The sequence below is a fragment of the Galeopterus variegatus genome, unplaced genomic scaffold (assembly GCF_000696425.1).
Source record: "Galeopterus variegatus unplaced genomic scaffold, G_variegatus-3.0.2 Scaffold4160, whole genome shotgun sequence".
NCBI classification, from domain to species: domain Eukaryota; kingdom Metazoa; phylum Chordata; class Mammalia; order Dermoptera; family Cynocephalidae; genus Galeopterus; species Galeopterus variegatus.
The window spans coordinates 79775-97213 of record NW_007730271.1 but is presented as its reverse complement, the minus strand read 5'-3'; the positions used below and the strand labels follow the sequence as shown (position 1 = coordinate 97213).

The 17439-nt window shown below is 64.7% G+C and overlaps 1 protein-coding gene across 1 annotated transcript; it reads right to left on the bottom strand.

Annotated features, from left to right (window-relative positions):
* Positions 1–1457: 1457 nt before the first annotated feature.
* On the bottom strand, positions 1458–16019 carry PLXNB3 (plexin B3). The gene is given in 36 exon segments (XM_008586855.1): positions 1458–1872; positions 2196–2270; positions 2398–2473; positions 2547–2611; positions 2756–2903; positions 3257–3417; positions 3578–3756; positions 4145–4238; positions 4342–4445; positions 4599–4926; positions 5293–5359; positions 5555–5733; positions 5889–6112; positions 6188–6288; positions 6405–6556; positions 6629–6790; positions 6880–7128; positions 7272–7467; positions 7565–7741; positions 8050–8180; positions 8893–8998; positions 9231–9382; positions 9599–9768; positions 9848–9941; positions 10213–10329; positions 10408–10533; positions 10672–10786; positions 10870–10978; positions 11066–11222; positions 11405–11537; positions 12110–12210; positions 12300–12428; positions 13134–13313; positions 13765–14067; positions 14069–14395; positions 15933–16019. Coding segments are annotated over 36 exon segments (5340 nt in total). The 5' UTR covers positions 15981–16019; the 3' UTR covers positions 1458–1767.
* Positions 16020–17439: the final 1420 nt, after the last annotated feature.

Here is a 17439-nt window from a genome sequence, read left to right as displayed (position 1 = left end):
CCGTGCTGGCGCTCATCCTGGCCCCGTGGCCTGCAGCTCCGGCGCCCCGGGCGGCTGCTCCTGTGGGGCCCGGCCGTGGCCCATGCATTTATAGCCTCGGCCGCTGATCTCACCCGCCTTTATAAATAGCCTCCCAACTGCTCAGCTGTGGGCAAGGTATACAGCGCGGGGAGGGGGCGGCGCGGAGACTGCGGCCCTGGAGAGCCCGGCCCCCAGGCCAAGACCCCCTCCCGCCGCTGTGTCCCCGCCCCAGGGCTGGCGGAGGGGGCCACTGCTTGGGATCAGACCCTAGGCTGAGCCTGCACCCCAGGATCGGGATGACATGTACACGGGACAAAACAACCCAGACCCCAGGGGTGACTGCAGGGCCACCCATGAAAGGATGTGGTCGACATGGCGACCATGTCCTTAGGCGGAGCCCCCCTGTGCCCCAGGACACAAGCATCCCTTTTGGAATATTCTCAAACTTCCCACTTAGTCCTGTGGGACTCCTCCTGGAGGTGACCCCTCCCATTCCCATCGGAACCCCATTCCTAACTCGGTTCCTGCTTTTCCTGTGGCTCATTGACCCCTAAGACAGGTGGGAGTTAAGCACCCTCCCTGAATGTGGTGTCATTGAGGACCCCTTGGCCGAGCAAGTGTCAGGGATGTGAGCTGAGGGCCACTCATTCCTCCCAGCAGAGGTGCCGGGCCCACCGAGTGGAAGATTCCTGCTACTGGACCCGAATGGCCTCCCCCTAGCTCCTGGGCTTCCTTGCCCTGCTCTGCTCATTGTCTCCACCAACACTGGGCACCTTGCTTGGGGAACAAGCAAGTCCACAGCCACTGCCCCTTGAGCAGGCTGATGACAGAGGGAATCTGTGACCTTGGAGCTGCATCCTGAGAAACCAGGGGGAATTGGGTCCCCAGAAGCATCCAGGGCAGCACAGGGCACTGCTGGGGCTGAGGACTGCAGGATGTGGTCGAGACCTCCACATGCTGGCCCTGGCTGCAGCATGGTTGCGGGGGGGAAGCGAGAGGCCTCGAGCAGGCAAAGGGGCCCCACTGGTGTCTGAGGGTACTGGTGTGGAGTTCCAGCAGAGGCAGATGAGCAATCTGCTCTCAGGAGATCATGCTGGCTGCTTTGAGGAAAAGGGAATGGAGCTCGGAGGCCAGTTGGGGGAATCCAAATGAAGTGGATGGGGCTTGGCAGTGACAGTGATTATCCCAAGAATGGGAGACACTTGGTCCAGTGTCCCTATGCCAGGGAAGAACTGGTAGCGGCGGGGCAGACATAGATGGAGGGGGGCAGCTTTTCTGTGGGGCCGGGGGAGGCTGGGGAGGGTAAAGCCTGGGGGTGCCTGATGGCCTCTTTTTCCTTGGGTGGCAGGTCACAGCCATGGGGCCAAGTGTCTCCCAGACCTCGGGGGGAGCACCAAGTCGACTCTTGCAGGAGAAGGCAAAAGCTGGGGACTGGGCCTTTTCTAAAAAGATGTATTTCTGTTTCATTTCCAGATGTGATTCTCTAGCAAGCAAATAAATACAGTGGGGGGCGGGGGTGGTGGAAGGGCAGGGACTGTTATAAATTAGAAACAAGCCCAGTTGGGGAAAGGCTGGTGGGCTGGGGTGGGAGGCGGCTCGCAGGGAGCCCACTGCTGGGCACGGCGCCTGCCTGTACGCCGGCACCTCCAGGCTCTGCTGGCCCCTCCTTTGTCACTGGCTCAGTCCAGGGGTCATAAGGCACTGCGGTGGCAGTTCCTGCTTGCTGCTTTCTAAGCTGGCCCAAGCTCACAGATCGGTCACTTTGTTCTCTACCAGGGCGGCAATCTGCTGCAGGCGGCAGGCCAACTGCATCTTCTGGCCCACAGGGTCCTCCTCTAGGGCACTAATGATCTGCCAGGGCAGACGAAGGTACCGCCTGAGGTCCCACCCCTCTGCCCGCTGGCCCAGGGCCACTTAGCCCTGCTTTCATCTCAGGAAGGGCCTGAGGATACAGCTGGGACTGGAGTATTGCTTGCTGGAGAATCACATCTGGGGCCTCCCTGGGGAATCCAGCTGGAAACTAAGCCCCAACCTGGGTCCTTCCAGCACAGGCAGGCATGCTTCCTCCCCTCTGCCTGGATTGGGCCACCCCTGGGAAGTTCCACAGGCCTCCCTCTTTGCTCCGCCTCGCTCTAGGTGCCCGCCCCTCCCATCCGGAGTGCCCCTGGCCTCACCTGGTCGTAATACCTGTGAATGTGATTGTAAAGTTCTTGCAGAGCCTCCAGACAGTGGGGAGCAGAGGTGTAGTTCTGGGGGCAGCACATGGGGGGAGGGGTGAGGCCCCAGCCTGGGCTTCAAGCCCCAAGGCTTCCCCCTCCACTCTGCCAGTCTTTCCCCCCCTATGTGAAGGAGAGTGCCCCCTGGGCCATGCCTCACCCCAGAGAGCTCAGCCAGAGCCGAGTTCATCTCCTGGTAGCTAGCTGGAGAGCTCTGGCGAATGTCCGCGTAGTACCTGGAGGAGCGGACAGTCAGGGACAGGGCAGGGCAGCCCCATCCCCCACAGCCCTGATGGCTCTGACACCTACTTCTCCACCATCTGCTTGTAGCGAGGGATCTCCCGGGCGTAGAGCAGTTTGTTCACTGGGGAGTCCTGCTCCAGGTGGGGGAGGTGCTAGGCATGAGCTAGGAGGTGGAGGAGCCACCAGCGTCCCCACCTCCTGGACCCCATTATACCCACCCCCAGCCAGGCTCTGCGCAGAGCCCTCGTGGCTTCCCCCACAAACTCAGCTCTCACCCGGCCCACTTTATGCTCTGAGATGGTGCAGGAGTCGATGAAAGTCTGGGCAATAACTGCAAGGATGGCGTCCACGTTGTCCGACACCCGCACATCGAAGATGAGCTGTGGGTTCTTCAAGGCATTCACCCAGAAGCGCAGCAGCAGGCTGGGGACATGGGCTGGAAGTGGGCAGAGGCCCTGGCCCACCATGGTAACTTCCTCCCACCCCTGCTACACGCACGTCTGGTCTACTGGAGGTGGGGACCTCAGGCAGCATGTGCCATCGGCCAGGGACCCTGGCCCTGATTTCCACTGGGAGCTGTCCTCATGGCCCAGGTGATCTGGGCCCCAGATACTTCTGTGAGTTCATGCTGGGAGGCCCACAAACCCAGGGTAGGTGCCACAAAACCTGGGCTCCTGCCTTGGACCTGCCACCTCTGCTCTGGGAATGTCCTTGTCCCTACGGGACTCAGTGGACCATCTGCACAGCTTGGGGGCAGGAGGAAACAGGAAAGGCACCTGTTAGTCTTCCAGATGTGCAGTGTCTCCGGGTCCTCTATGCCATGCTTCTCTGCCAGCTCGTCCAGGAAGTCAAACAGGTACTTGATGGCGATGGGCACGGGCCGGTTCACGCTGAGGATGGCCTGGAAGGTGTCATCCACAAACTTCTGCAGTGTGCCCTGCAAGGCAGGGGCGAGGGCTGTGTGGAGGGCAGGAGGTGGGGACTGGCAGCTAGCGGGGCTGCCCCTCTGCCCCTCTAGGACCCTGTCCACTCCCCAGCTCAGTCAGGGGCCCCTTGGTGAGCCTCCATCCGGGCCTGGCTCCCCCGGTTGCACCGACCTTCATGGAGAGCAGGCGGGTGAGGTAGATTTCTGGAATGGCCTTGGCCCGCACCCGTTCCCGCTCCCGCTCCCGCAGGCTGCTGCGCCGTGCCTTGGCCACTTCTGGCTCCTCGGTGGCCTTCACCAGGTGCCAGAGGCGGACCCCGCCCTCCTCGCCGTCCTCCAGCATGGGGATGTCTGAGGGCGTGGGAGCCCGGCCTCAGTCCTCTGCCCCTGCTACCCACCCTACGCCACTGGCGTGGGATGCCCAGTTCACTCTCTCCACAGGGCAGGGCGGGGACACGGAGGAAAGGAGGGCAGATGGGGAGAGAAGGGGAGAGAAGGGTGGCAGCCCAGGGGCTCACTCACACCAACAGCCCATGGCTCTGGAGCCCCAGGCCTTTGGCTCTGCCTGGAGCTCTGCCTTGCCTGCTGGCAAGGTGGGGTGGGCGACGCAGGCAAGGCAGATGGCGTTACCAGGACTTCTGCCTGCCCAGCCTCAGGCTCTGGTGAGTGTGGCCCAGGGCCGGTGCCAGCCCTGCTCGAGCTCCAGGGGCAGATGGGCATCTGAGCTGGAGTGACTCACTGTCTCCGGAGGGGCAGCTCTGGGCCAGGCTCTGGGAGATGGCACTGCTGTTGTGCAGCTGAGGGATGAGCCCCACTGTGGCTCCATCTGGGACCTGGTGGGGGGCGGGGGAGCAGAGTCTAGCTCCCTTCACTGGCTGATCCCCCAGACAGGGGACTGTCCCCTGCTCCCACCCTCCCCACCCATCCGACCAGCACCTTGTAGTGCTGCAGGGTGTTGAGTTTCTTCCAGTGGTTCTGGGTCACTGAGGTCAAGTCCTCATCTGACAAGGTTAGGTGACCAGCTAGGCCTGAGCGCCACTCTGGAGGGACCCAGGAAAGCCAATCAACCCACAGCCTGTTCCCCAAGTCCCCCATGCATAGCAAGGCAGAGGTGAGCATCTGTGGACTGAGGGGCTGGGCAAAGGTCCCTGGGGTGGGTGGACAGGCAGGTGGGGCGGGGTTGGCTTTCTCACCAAGGTCTAGGGCATGCACTGAGGGCCTCTGGGAGAAGGGGGTGCCCTTGTAGACTTGATCCAACACCTTCTCCTTGACCTGGGTGATGGTGTCCGTGTCGAGCACCCGGGCCGGCACACGCTGCACCTCGCTGCTCCCTGCAGCCCCGCCAGCCCCAGGGCCCACCAGCACCATCAGAGTCAGGGGCCGGAATTCCACGTCCTCCCGCAGCAGGCGGCTGTCATTCAGGGTTCGTTTTGCCTTGCCTGTCACAGCATCCACAGGACCCTTGTCCACCTGGTACTGGATGGCCCGGAAGAGCATGTACAGTGGCTCACCAGCCACCTCCTGCAACCATCAAGATGGGCCAGTGTTGGCCATGGGGGCCATTGTGCCTGCTGGATGAAGCCCAGAGGAGGGTGTGGTGGGGGTGGGGAGGGGCACAGAGCCAGGGTGCATGGATGACAGCAACCAGTGCAGGCCTCTGGATGGGGGCTCCGAGCCCTCCCCTTCCCAATGCCCCCTCTTGCTGGGCCTCACAGTGAGCCTGCGGGACAGGGAGATGGCTCTCATTATCCTCTTTTCATGGCCTGCCCAAGGCCCTCAGGGGAATTGGTATGCAGGTCAGAGAGGCCACAGGCAGGCAGCAGCCCGCACATGGTGGGAGAGAAGAGTGCCATCCAGGGCTGGGGCAGGCTGGGCAGTGCCCCTCACCCTCAGGAACGCATAGAGGCAGATGGACAGCCAGTTGGTGAGCAGCTTCTCCACCATGGTCTCTGTCCTGTAGGGAGTAGTCACAGGTCCATCAGCCCTTGTGCGCAAGTCCCCAGTGAACATGCCCCTCCACTTCCCTTCCAACCTGCTCCTGGGGGCTCCTGGCCCCGCTCACTCAAGGGGCAGAGCCTGCCCAAGGTGGGGCACGGACAGGTCAGTTGTAAGCCCCCACCCCTGCTGCCATACCCAGGTCAAGGCCAACCTGCGCAGCATGAGCTTGGGGTTCTTGTGCACGTAATGGGCCGCTAGGTCACCAAGCAGAGTCCTCATGATGTTGGTCAGGTACTCAAGTTTGCCGTGCAGAGCCAGGGACAGCAGTGAAGCCACATGGCAGCGGTCCCTCTGGGAGAAGCTGGGCTGCTCCTCCAGGGTGTGGATAAGCTGGGCAGGGGGCTGGTGCTCACTCTGGGAAGCCCCATGCACCCCCCCACCCTTGTACTCACACCTCTGGCCCGGCTGGGCCTGTTCCCATCTCCATCTCTTTGCCCACTGAGGCCCCTGCCCTGCCACCCGCTGAGTGCCCATAAGGCCCTCACCGTGAGGAGGAAGAGCTTGCTGTTGAGCAGGTGGGAGAGCTGCGTGAGGCCCTGGCGCACGGTGGCACGGCGGCCCTCTTCCCCGGGCCCTTGGAGCTCAGGCTGCAGCGGGCAGCCTCCGCGGCCAGGGAAAAAGGCGCGCTCGGCATAAGTGCAGTAGTCCAGGAAGGGGATCCCGCTGGCCTCCAGGTCGCTGCTGAGGTCGGTCATCTCGGTCATCAGGTCTGCGGGTCAGGAGCCGCCGAGTGTGAGCTCAGGCCAGGCAAGCCCTCTGTCCCCACGCCCATCCCCCACCCCACCTGTGAACTCCTTGCGGCACTGGTCTCCCACACCGGTCTCCAGGTTCTCTAGCTGCACCAGCACCTTCTGATAGTCCCGCAGGGCCTGCTTGCTCTTGTGTCTGCAGCCAGGGACCAGGCATTAGTCACACGCCCAGGCCAGGAGGGCCACCAGCCCAGGGGCCTGCTGTGGGCCACCCTTCCCAATAATCAAGAGGGCGGAAGGGAGACCCCTCACCTGTACATGAGGGTGAGGAGGAACACGGCGGCGATCAGCACGGCTGCTCCCATGCCCAGGCCCACCTGGGCCTCCACGGGGAAGGCAGACAGCGTGGGCTCAGCCTCGTACTGGACGGGGCCCAGGGCCAGCCTCACGTTGCCCATCTGCACCTGGGGGCAGGGCTCCTGAGTGTGGGCCTGCAGTGCCAGCCCTCCCACCTGCCCGCCTGGGCGCAGACTCACCACGAACTGTGGCAGGGCACTGGAGCCGTTGGCGGGCTGGGGGGCGCGCGGGGGCGGCTGGCAGTACAGGTGGGTGAGCGTGAGCGTCTTCACCAGGCATTCGCCATTGCCGATGTGCACACGCACCTCCTCCTTGCTGATCCCCAGGTTGAGGCCCTCGCCCTGGGAAACACCAGCAGCCTGAGCTGGTCCAGCCCCCCACAGAGGTGACCCGAGTGCCCTGGCGGTGCTGGGTTGCCGACGGCCCTCACCTCCACATCCAGGACGTGGCCTGGCTTGAGGCGGTAGGGGCGGGTGGGCCCCTCGCGACTGAGGGGGGCCAGGGGGGCCGGGCGGGGGTTGGGCTGGTACAGGAAGGCCTGGCCCCCACTGGCGCTGGTGAAGTCCACGTGCACGTTGTCTAGGGCGAAGAAGACCCGCTGTGGGCGGGCCCCATCTGGCACAGCGGGGCTTCGGCACAGGAGGAGGGCAGACGAGTTGACGGAGCAGACGGTGGAGCACTATGGGGGTAGCCAGGGGCGGCGCCATAGGTGGGGTGAACTGGGGCTCCCCTGCTCGCTCCTGGGGACATGGCACACCCCCCATCCCTCCTCACTGGGCACAGCCTGGGGGCAGCCCTGGCACCTGCTGGTTGGGTGCTTACCTGCAGCACGCCCCCCCCAAGCTGGATGCAAGCCTGGGGGTCTGCAGCAGGGACCCCACAGCTCCTCATCGGGTTTGGGTCCTGGGGCTGGGTCCCCAAAGCCTGCAACTCTGCCTCAGCCTCCAGCCACACAGACAGAAGGGGCCTCTGCACCACGTCCAGGCCCGTGCCCCTGACACGGATCAGCCGCCCACCCCTGTGCCAGGACGGCAGTCAGGGGGGCGGGCGGGCAGTGGGCAGCCCAGCCCCACTCCCTGCCTCCCCTCTGGCATGGTGCCCAGGCTGTTCCTCACCCCCGGAAGCTGACGCTGGGCTCCGCCGCCACGAGCTGGGGATTGGCAGTGTAGTGGAAGGTGCTGGCAAGCAGCGTGCGCTGGGCATGGCCAAAGACCACAAGGACCACCGCCTCTCCTGGGGCAGCCTGGGGCATGGTGCGGCAGACGATGGCCTCAGGACACACTGGCTCCTGGCTGCAGGGTGGGCAGAGGGGTCTTTCATCTGGGGCTTGATTGCTGCCTTTCGGCCCTAGCCCTGGCCCAGTCCCCCACGAGAGGACCACTTTGCCTCCCTCAGTGAGGGCAGAGACCCCTGGGGTGGGCACAGCAGCCATTTGTCTTGGATTTGATGGGGATCTTAGGGAGCCTGACTCTACTGCTCCCGCTGTGTGGAAGGGGGCACTGAGGCCTGCAGGGAGTGCCCCCTACACAACAGCAGCCAGGCCCAGACCAGAAGGGGAGCAGCCTCTGCCCCTGGTGGGCAGGCAGGGCCGGATACTCACATGGGACAGGGCTGGCCGCCCACAAAGGCACTGATGTTGCCTCCTATCTGCAGGTGCTGCCCGTGGATGGTGAGCTGGGTGCCCCCTGCCTGAGGGCCCCACCGAGGACTCAGGCTCAGCAGAACAGGGTCCTGGGGAACAGGGCAGGCTGGGGCAGGTGTAGCAGCCTGGCCAGGTGCTTCCTCACCTTGGGCCCATCCCCGAGGCCTGCAGGCTTCGAGGTGCAGGCCCGAATGTTGGCTTCGCCCCCGCCCCCGGGGCCACAGCCGACCACACCCCCCTTCCAGAAGTGCTGTGCCTGAGCCTCTACAGCTCCCCGCTGCCAGCTCTCCCTTTGGGACGGCCTCCTCTCCACCACAGCTTGCACTCCCAGATCCCCGAGCTCTAACCCTGAGATCCAGTTGCCACCTTGGGGTGCTGCATGTTCCAGCAGAGCTCCTGACGCTAACACAACCCTGCCTTCTACTGCTGCCGCCCTGGGCTTCCCGTATCAGAAATGGCCCCACCAGGTGCCCAGGGCTGAGGCTTGTGCCCGGAGAGGCTCCCACTCTCCCCTTTGCCCCCACGCCTGCCAGCAGCCAGGCCCGCAGCAAGTCCTGACAACTCCGTGTTCCAGAATGGCGTGGCTGCCCGCTGCTCACTGCTTCCACTGCCTGCCTCCTTCCTGGGTGGCTGCCAGCAGCGGTGTCCCCGCTGTCCCGCCACTGCCCCAGCCTGCCTCCACGCAGATCACGTGGCTTCCCTCCCTCAGATCCAGTCTGACATCCTCGCCTAGGTGTCTGCCCCTCCTGGCCCGCCCTCCCACCACCCCTGTACTGGGACCACCGCAGGGTAGGCACTGACCAGGTAGGTGAAGTGCTGGGTCGAGAGGCCTGGCGGTCGACTCTTAATGGCCACTTGGACGGGCCCGGTGGTGCCATTGGGGGCGGGAGATGTCACACACACAATCCTGAGGAGCCGAGGCCCGGGAGTTGTTCAGGGCCCCGTGGGAGCCATGGGCAGCCTGCCAGCTACTGCCAGGAGCCCGTTCCCTTCCCCTCCCCTGTTTATTTTCCTTTCGTGCTCTGACCCAGGGCCCCACACGTTTTGGCCACACGCCTCCTTTCTCTCTGGGTGGCTGGTTTCTGAGGGCCTCCTTAGGAGGGCGTCCCCTCCTGCACCCGCCCACCTGGGCGCCTCACCGGGCCGAGGTGCGGTAGAGAGAGGGGTCGGGGCTGCAGGGCCGGCCAGCCACGCTCACAGCATCCTGCACGTCGGCAAAGGCCCGGCCCAGGTTGGAGCCCACGATGGTGAGGGCCAAGCCACCCTCTGGGGGACCAGTCAGGGGCTCAATCTGTAGCAGAGAGGGATGGAAGATGGGGTCCCCCAAGCCCACACCCCACTGTGCAGTGGGGGGCACATGGCTAGCCAAGCAGCCTGAGGCCGGGCCAAGCTGCTGGGGTTCAGGGCCTGAGGCAGGGCTGGTCTGAGCTGGGAGAGGATAGGACAGTAGGGGCCATCGAGGGGTGGTGGGCTGGGCAGTGAGGGTCCGGTAGGAGGGTTCGATCACCTCATCAATGCTGGGCATGGGGCACAGCAGCTCCACGGCCTCTGGTGGGCACAGTGGCCCGTAGCGACAGGCAGGCTGGCCATCCCTGCACCACAGGCAGCCCAGGCTCCCATTGGCAGCCTGGCAGTGGCTACAGTCAGGGTGGCCCACGGCGCAGTCATACAGGATCACTAGGGAGGGTCAGGCAGTGAGCTGAGGCACCTCCCCCAGTGCGTGCCCTGCCTGCCCCTGCCTGGCTGCCCGGCTCACCATGAAGAGTTTGGGTGTTGTCCAGCCTCTGGGTCTCACCCCGGGTGACGTAGATGGGCACTGGGAGCTCCCGCTGGGACATGGAGGGGTGGAACTGGAGGTGGAGAGCAGGGTCGGGCTTGGCCTCTACTTGGGTCACCCCTGCCTCCTGCCTCCTCCAGGACACCCCCCAGAATGAGTGTGATTGTTCCCTGCATCTCCCGCCAGACTGGGAGCCCAGGGACAGATGCTCTCTTGAATGACAACAGGATAGAAGCAAGCCCGAGGGCCTGGGAAAAGCAGACGGAGGGAGGGGCGCGAAATGGGATGTCCGAGTGCTGCAGAAGGTGCCTAGTGGCCGGCGAGGCTGCGGGGTGGCCACCCACCTGTTGGGCCTGGCACTGGATGACGCCCATGTCCCCTGCTGTCTCCTCTAGGGAGGCTGGCAGCATCTGCAGTTCCCCGGGCAGCTGCAGCCAGCAGTGGTAGGAGGCAGGCAGGCCCTGTGGAGGACACTGTCAGGACCCTGGACACTGTCAGCACTCCCCTCCACCGGCCCTGCTGCCCGCCCCGTTGCTCACTCGAAAATGTTGAAGGTTCCGCACATGCAGGGCCAAATGGCTCTCCCAGCCCACAGGCACCAGGCGGGGACCTGCCAGGCCCTCGACCTGGGGGCAAGCCCCTGGGCCACGCACCTGGAAGTCCACCTGGGAAAATGAGACCCCTTAGCCCTTCAGAACCCAAGAAGCCTGCTCCCCGGGCAGGCCTGGGCAGGGGGCAGTGCCTGTGGGCAGCTGTGGGGGGCCGAGCAGGTGAAGGGAGCCCCGCGGGTGGGGCCCACCCACCTCCTGGGCGCTGTAGATGGTCCTCTCACCCTCTGGGCAGTGCTCGCCATACACACAGTGGCTGCTCTGGGGGCACCAGTGGCACCGCCAGAGGCTGCCCACACAGGTGCGGCACCTGGAGAGGCGGGGGACTGCTCAGGCTGGGTGCCGTCTGGGGTTGTCACCCCTACCCAGTAGGAGCCAGGCCTGGAAACTCACGGGGCATCCGCCTCCAAGGCCTGGACAGCGCTGCAGTCGTAGAAGGAGAAGTTGGCAACAGCCACAGCCACGTCCTCGAACATCAGGGCCAGGGGCAAGGTGACGTGGTCTGGGAGGGGCGGTGGCGGCAGGGCAGGTCATGCGGCTCCTGCCCCCTCCAGCTCCCACCCAGCCCCTACCCCAGGGGGGCCCTCACCTGTGCCTGGAGGGGTAAGCGGCACCTGATCTTGGGGAGGGGTGACGCAGGCCACGTGGGGCCCTTCCACGTGAGCCAAGCTCTCATAGTCCCCAAAAGCGCAATGGAAGTATTCGTCCATAGCCAAGGTGGGCAGGTGGGGGACAGACAAGGTGACCTGGGGCACGTGTGAGGGAAACAGGGAGTTGGAGCCAGAGCACAGTGGGGCAGTGGGCAAGCCGGGCAGGCAAGGGCACTGCTGGGGGCGGGAGCAGAGGCAGCGGGAGAGGAAGAGGACAGGAGGCAGCCCGGGGTTGTGGCCACACTGCCTGGAGGGCCCTTTGGTGGCGGGTGCCCTACCTGGCCCTGCTCCTGGCGGGGGTGGTGGGCCGGCAGCAGGCTCTGGATGTGCAGGCAGCGGCTGTGCTGCACGTAGCTCCACAGCCACTGGGTCGGCTGGGCTGCCCGCTCGCACTGGCCCTTCCAGGTACACCTGCCGGCAGGGGCCCACCGGGTCACCGTGTGGGTCTCGGGCTCCCCAGGTGACCAGTAGTAGGGGATTGGGAGGCTGGCCCTGTTAGAGCACAGTGGGTGGGGGGAGTGAAGGGGCCTGTGCTGAGAGAGGAGTGGGCTGGGCACGTGGGGCTTCGTGGCTGAGGCGCGGGCTTTGGACTTGATTGTGGGTGACAGGGATCCGCCTCGGATGGGGGCGGGGCACGAGGGTCTGACTTAGGGTTGCCATAAGGGATTCCTGGGGCTGCTGCATACAGCATGGGCTGGAGGGGAGCTGGAGTGGGCCAGGGGACACCGGCAGCTGTGCAGGGGTCCTGGGAGAGGTGACAGAGGCCTGGGTGGGGTGGAGCTGCTGGAATAAGAAGTGAACAGATTGGGCAGTGATGGGATGGGGGTGGCGACCAGCTTCACAGCTCGGTTGGGTGTGGCAGGATGGGGGACTTTAGCAATGAGCAGGGCTGGCCTCCAGGCACACCTAGAGCTACTTCCAGGTGAAGCTTCCTGGCGCACACCACCTATCGGCCCAAGCCTGGCCACAGGCCCTGCGCTCACCTGCCCTGGAGGACGCACCAGCCGCACAGTGGGTCCCGGGCCTGGAGGCAGCTGGTGCAGTCCGGAAACTGGAGGCAGGCTGCCACGGGTACTCGGTCCACCTAGGAGGGAGGTCCGCGGGGGAGAGAGGCAGTCGGTACGGAGACTCGGGCTGTGTGTGGCTGGCCCCCAACCCTTGGGATAGCCTCACCTGCTGGGCAGTCAGGACATAGAGGTGGCCACCACTGCTGTCCACTAGCAGGTCTGGGCTGATGGCCGAGCCTGGAGGCCCCACTTGCTGGGAGTGGTACACCTGGCCTTGGGAGCCATTGAGAAAGACCTAGGTGGGGGGCAAGGACAGGGCTGGGCCACGCTGCCAAGCCAAGGCCAGCTCTCCAGATGGCCAAAGGCTGATCGTTCAGGACACGTGCTCTCCTCCCGGTGGGGGCTCATTTTCAGGAACATAAAGACTTCCAGGGAGCACCCTGTCCCTCAACAGCTGGCCCCCTTCCTGTCAAGCCATCGAGGGAGGCACACATTGCTTCCCCATTCAGCACCCTCAGGGCCAGGACATTCTACAGGGGGCTGCAGCACTGGGGCAGAAGGGGCACCCTGGGTGAGGCCCTTGGATGCCAAGGGCTGTTCTGCCAGGTGCGAGGGCAGCTATAGGGGGACAAGCAGGTCACCAGGAGGCCAGAACTTGCCTTGGAGAGACTTATGGGGCCAGGCTGGCTCTGAGCACCAGTCCCTGCTCACCGTGCCCACCTAGACCGACTGTGAGCTCCCATCAACCGGAGAAGGTGGGACTGCCTCAGGAGGCTCCTGGGCAGTCACTCTAAGCCACCCATGTGGAAGCCAGAGTAGGAGGTGGCACCCAGCCCCCCATCAATGTGTGGTGAGGCCCTCTGACCCACCAGCAAGTGGAGGGTGCTGGGGGCATCCCTGAGCCATCTCAGGCATGGGTGCATGTGGACAGGCAGAAAGTCTAGGCGCAGCCTGGCAGTGTGGAAGACATGCTAGCACCGCCCCCCCATCAGGCCCTCACCTTATGTAGCTGGCCCTGGGTGTCCCCCAGGAAGGCTATCATGTGCCCGTCTGCCTGGAGGGCTGCTACGGCACTGATGGGCTGCCCAAGCTGCAGCACGGGCTGGGCCTCCAGGGGCTGGCAGCCAGCAATGGGGCTGGGAGTGTGCTCGTCACCACAGGGGTATGACTCAGGGGAGTCCTACATGGGAAGGGAGAGGAGAATCAGCTCCCTGAAGAGCCAGTCAGTGGGGAATGCCCAGGCAGTCCCCGGGAAGAGAGCCTGGCAGGCTGGGGGGCAGGGCCAGGGGACCCAAGGGCAGAGCAATCAGAGCCGGGGACCAGGAGGCTGGGACCCCAATCCCCATGGTAGGACGAGCATGCAGCACAGAGAGGGAGAGAGACGGGAAGAAACAGGCTGAGAGCAGGTAGGAGACTAGGCGACCAGGAGACCGAGCCAGTCCCTCCTTGACATCCCAGCCAAGGGGCCAGTGAGAGATGATCGTGGCAGAGCACCCGTGCCTGCGTTGAGGGATGCCCCCATCCCCGGAGGGAGAGGCAGGGCAAGCAAGATGAGGGGCATCGGGCAGAGGTGCAGAGAGAGAATGCAGCACCTGCTGCCAGGATCTGGGAGCCAAGTCCTGGCCACTCACAGGGGGCAGGGTGACACAACGCGACGTGACACCATACTCCACGGTGGCTTCCTCCGTGCCACTGGGGCCCTGGCCGCCTGCCGTGTAGCAAAGCCTCCGTGCCTGCTCCATGCTCCTGTCCAGCTGGGCCAGAGGAAAGGTGCACAGGGCCGCCTGTGCCCCCCTCGGGCCTGCAGCAAATGCCCCTAGCAAGGTGCCCGGGGCAAGGGAGGCAGCCTGGATGAGGCCCTGGCCCTGGCAGGTGAGGGGCACCTCCACGTAGGAGTAAAGGTTGGTGTCCCCCAGGCAGACACGGGCCACGTAGGCTCACGAGCAGTAGCTGGTTGGCATTATCAGTGAGCCGGGCCTGCGGGCACTCGGCTGGGTCACGGAAAGGCACGCAGTCGGGACTATCGATGACAGGGCCAGTGACAGCCACAGCCTCAAGCTGCAGCTCGGGGCTGAGCTGGAAGAGGCGGTTGACTGCACCAACGTAGAGCGTGCCCTGGCCCGGCTCCAGTGCCAAGTGGTTGAAGGTGGTGTTGGGTGCGGAAAAGCGATGGACCCAAGTCGAGGACAGTGGCGGTGGGGACAGCAGCAGCAGCAGCAGGAGGTGGAGGCCAAGGGGAGGCCAGGGAGCCATCACTGGGGCCTGGGGGAGAGCCGAGTGGTGTGAGGGCAGAGCAGGGTTGGGTGGAGAGGGCCAGAGAGGGAGGGAGACGGGGACAGGGACAGGGAGAAGCAAGGAGAGGGACAGACAGAAACAGAGGGTGCACAGAGAGAGGAGGACAGATAGAGGGACAAAGAGCATCCAAGAATTGGAGAAAGATGAGGGTGGGGGTGGGGAGGGGGTGCGCGCACGTGCACACGCAAGAAAGACTCTTTCCTTTTCCACTTTATATGCATCTAGATTTTTGAACAGGGGCAGAACCCTGAAAAGCCACAAGAGCACTAACAGAGGGATGCGAAGTGACAGAGGGTCAGGGATGGCGGGAGGAGAGACCACGGAAGGCAGGGGAGGGGAGGGAGAGAGCTGAGGCTGAGCCCCGAGACACCCTGGAAGACATGGGAGAAGGGAGGCTGGTGGAACCCACGTGGCGGCGTGACCCTGCACCCGCCACCCAGGCAAGAGAGATGGCACGGGGGCAAGAGGAGTGAGGCTGCCACACAGCAAGGGAGCACACCTATGGCATGAGGACAGGGAGGGAAAACTCGCCCTGGGCAGTTAGGGCCAGCTGCAAAGAGGGACCCTCACCAGCCGGGGGAGAGAGCCAGGGAGAAACTGAGGCAGCCAGGGGGCCCCAGACCAAGATGCAGCCAGACATTGCTGTGGCCTGTCCTAAAGATGGCAAGGAGGGGCCGGCCCGGTGGCTCACTCGGGAGAGTGCGGTGCTGATAACACCAAGGCCGCGGGTTCGGATCCCATATAGGGATGGCCGGTTTGCTCACTGGCTGAGTGTGGTGCTGACAACACCAAGTCGAGGGTTAAGATCCCCTTACTGGTCATCTTTAAAAAAAAAAAAAAGATGGCAAGGAGCAGGTGGCTAGGGCCATGCCACAGAGGGCCTTAGCCCAGCTGGGTTGGTCAGGGCAGAGGTGGGGGAGGCCGGGCGTGGATGTTGATGTGGAGGGGGCTGCATGAGAAGAGGGAGGGAGGGGAGCAAGCCAGAAAGAGCTGAACAGTGGGGCTGGGGTGGGGACACACTTGCCTAGGGGGGCCTAGGCTGAGTCCCGAGGGCGAGGGTGGGGACTCTGAGTGCAGCCGGCCGCCCAGGTGGCAGACACAGAGAGAGATGTGACCCTGGGCAGAGCCCCTGGGAAGGTGCAGAAGCTGGAGGCAGGGCCCGAGGCCCGGGTCCTGAGTTGAGCTGGGGTCTGCGCGGCCGCGGCCAAGCGGGTGGGCACGTGCCAGCTGGGAGCAGGCCCGCTGGCACGCAGAGCCGGAGCAGGGCCGGAGAAGGGCCCAGGGCCCCTTATCTCAGGGCCACAGGCAGGAAGGGCAGGGGCACTTCCTCCAGAGCCCGGGATATCTGCGCCAGTGCTGGGTGGGGGTGGGAGCAGAGGGGCTGCAGCCCGGGGAAGCGCCGGACGTTGGAAACCCTGTGTGTCCTGAGCCCTGGCCTGTGCTATTTTACTCTGTCCCAGCCCTCCCAGGGACATCTTTGGGGACCTGGGGCCCAGGCACTTACCGCCACACAGGGGTGCAGTGCAGAACGGTCCTGGGTGGTGTGGCACATCTCCTCAGCTCAGCTGCCTGGGGGCAGTGGCGACGGGCACAGACTGGCTGTGGGGGCATTGTCCTGAGTGGGAGGGAGACGGTCGAGGCTCGGCCCCATTCACGCCAGCCCTCAGGGAGGAGGGGGGCGGGTGTGCAGGCAGGGGCCTGGAGACCAGGCTCCACCACAGCTGGCAGCTTTGTCAATAGTGGCCGGGCCAAGGCAGCCCTGCCTCCACCCCAACAATGTCCCCTCTGTCCAGAGGCCCAGGCCAGGGACCCACTATCTGGTGCTCTTACCCCCACCGGGGCTGTTCTGAACAGGGGGCTCCCTGCCACTCCCCGCCCCCAGAGAGACACCCCCTGGGATCTGGGGACAAAGGGACACGGTTTCCTTCAACCAATCCTCCCCATCTGGCCCCACAACCCGTGTGCCAGCCAAGCGTGCCCCTCCCTGCATCCCCCAGGGTCCCTGTGAAGGGCACAGGGTAGGCTTCAGAGCCCCCACAGCAGGGTCAGAGGTAGCCTTGGTGCCCTGCTGAAGTGCCAGTCTTAGCCCTCAATGCTGCCTTTGTCCGGGCTGGGGGCAGAGGAGGTGCTGACAAAGGCGGCCCATCCAGAAGACCTTCTCCCCCAAGAAGACTGGCCAGAGAGCAAGCAGCTAGGCTGTTCCCACCCAGTCCTGCCCCCGGGGACTGGCAAAGTCGTGCCAGGTGCAGCATGGTGGTGGTGGGTAGTGCCAGCAGAGGATGCTGCTTGAGAGGGGCTGAGGCAAAGAGGGGCCACAGGAGAGGGGGTGAGGGGCTCAGCCACCAGGAACCCAGCCAGTAGCTTCAGGCATGGCAACTGGTTGCCGGCTCCCCGCCCTCCACCCCAGGGAAACACCATCTCAGGATGGGCTTAGACACCACCTCCCTGCATGGGGTGGCTCCCCTACCACTCTCACAGGGCACCCTGGGGCCACTAGCCTCAGGGCCTATGGCACAGGGGCAGGTGCACTTGGGTTAGGGTCTCTGCCTTTCCCATGGAGCAGCACAGGCCACCAGGCTGTGGGGGTGGGGAGTCAGGCGAGCAGCCTCCCTCCCCTGCCCCCTGTTCCAGGTTGGCGGCAGCTCTCTCATTTAGGGGCAGAAGCCCCGGTTCCTCACCTCCTAACTCCACAGCCAGCCCCTCGGGGGGCACCGTGCCCCCAGGCATCAAGAGGTGCCCTTGTAGGGTTGGGGCTGGCGCCTGAGGGCCTTTGCCTGACCCCAGCTAGTCGGCCCTGCGGACCCTGGCTTCTCCCTGGCCTGCGCATGCCCCAAGACGGCGCCCCTCTGCCCAGTGGCCCCTACACCCCGCACCCATGCCACACCCGGCTCCTGCCTACCTGGGCGGGCCACCAGCGGGGGCCAAGGAGCAGCTGGCGTTGCCAGGAGTGCATCCCAGTGGAGCCCAGCCTCCCTCCCCACAATGCAATCGCCCAGCCCGACTCATCCTGG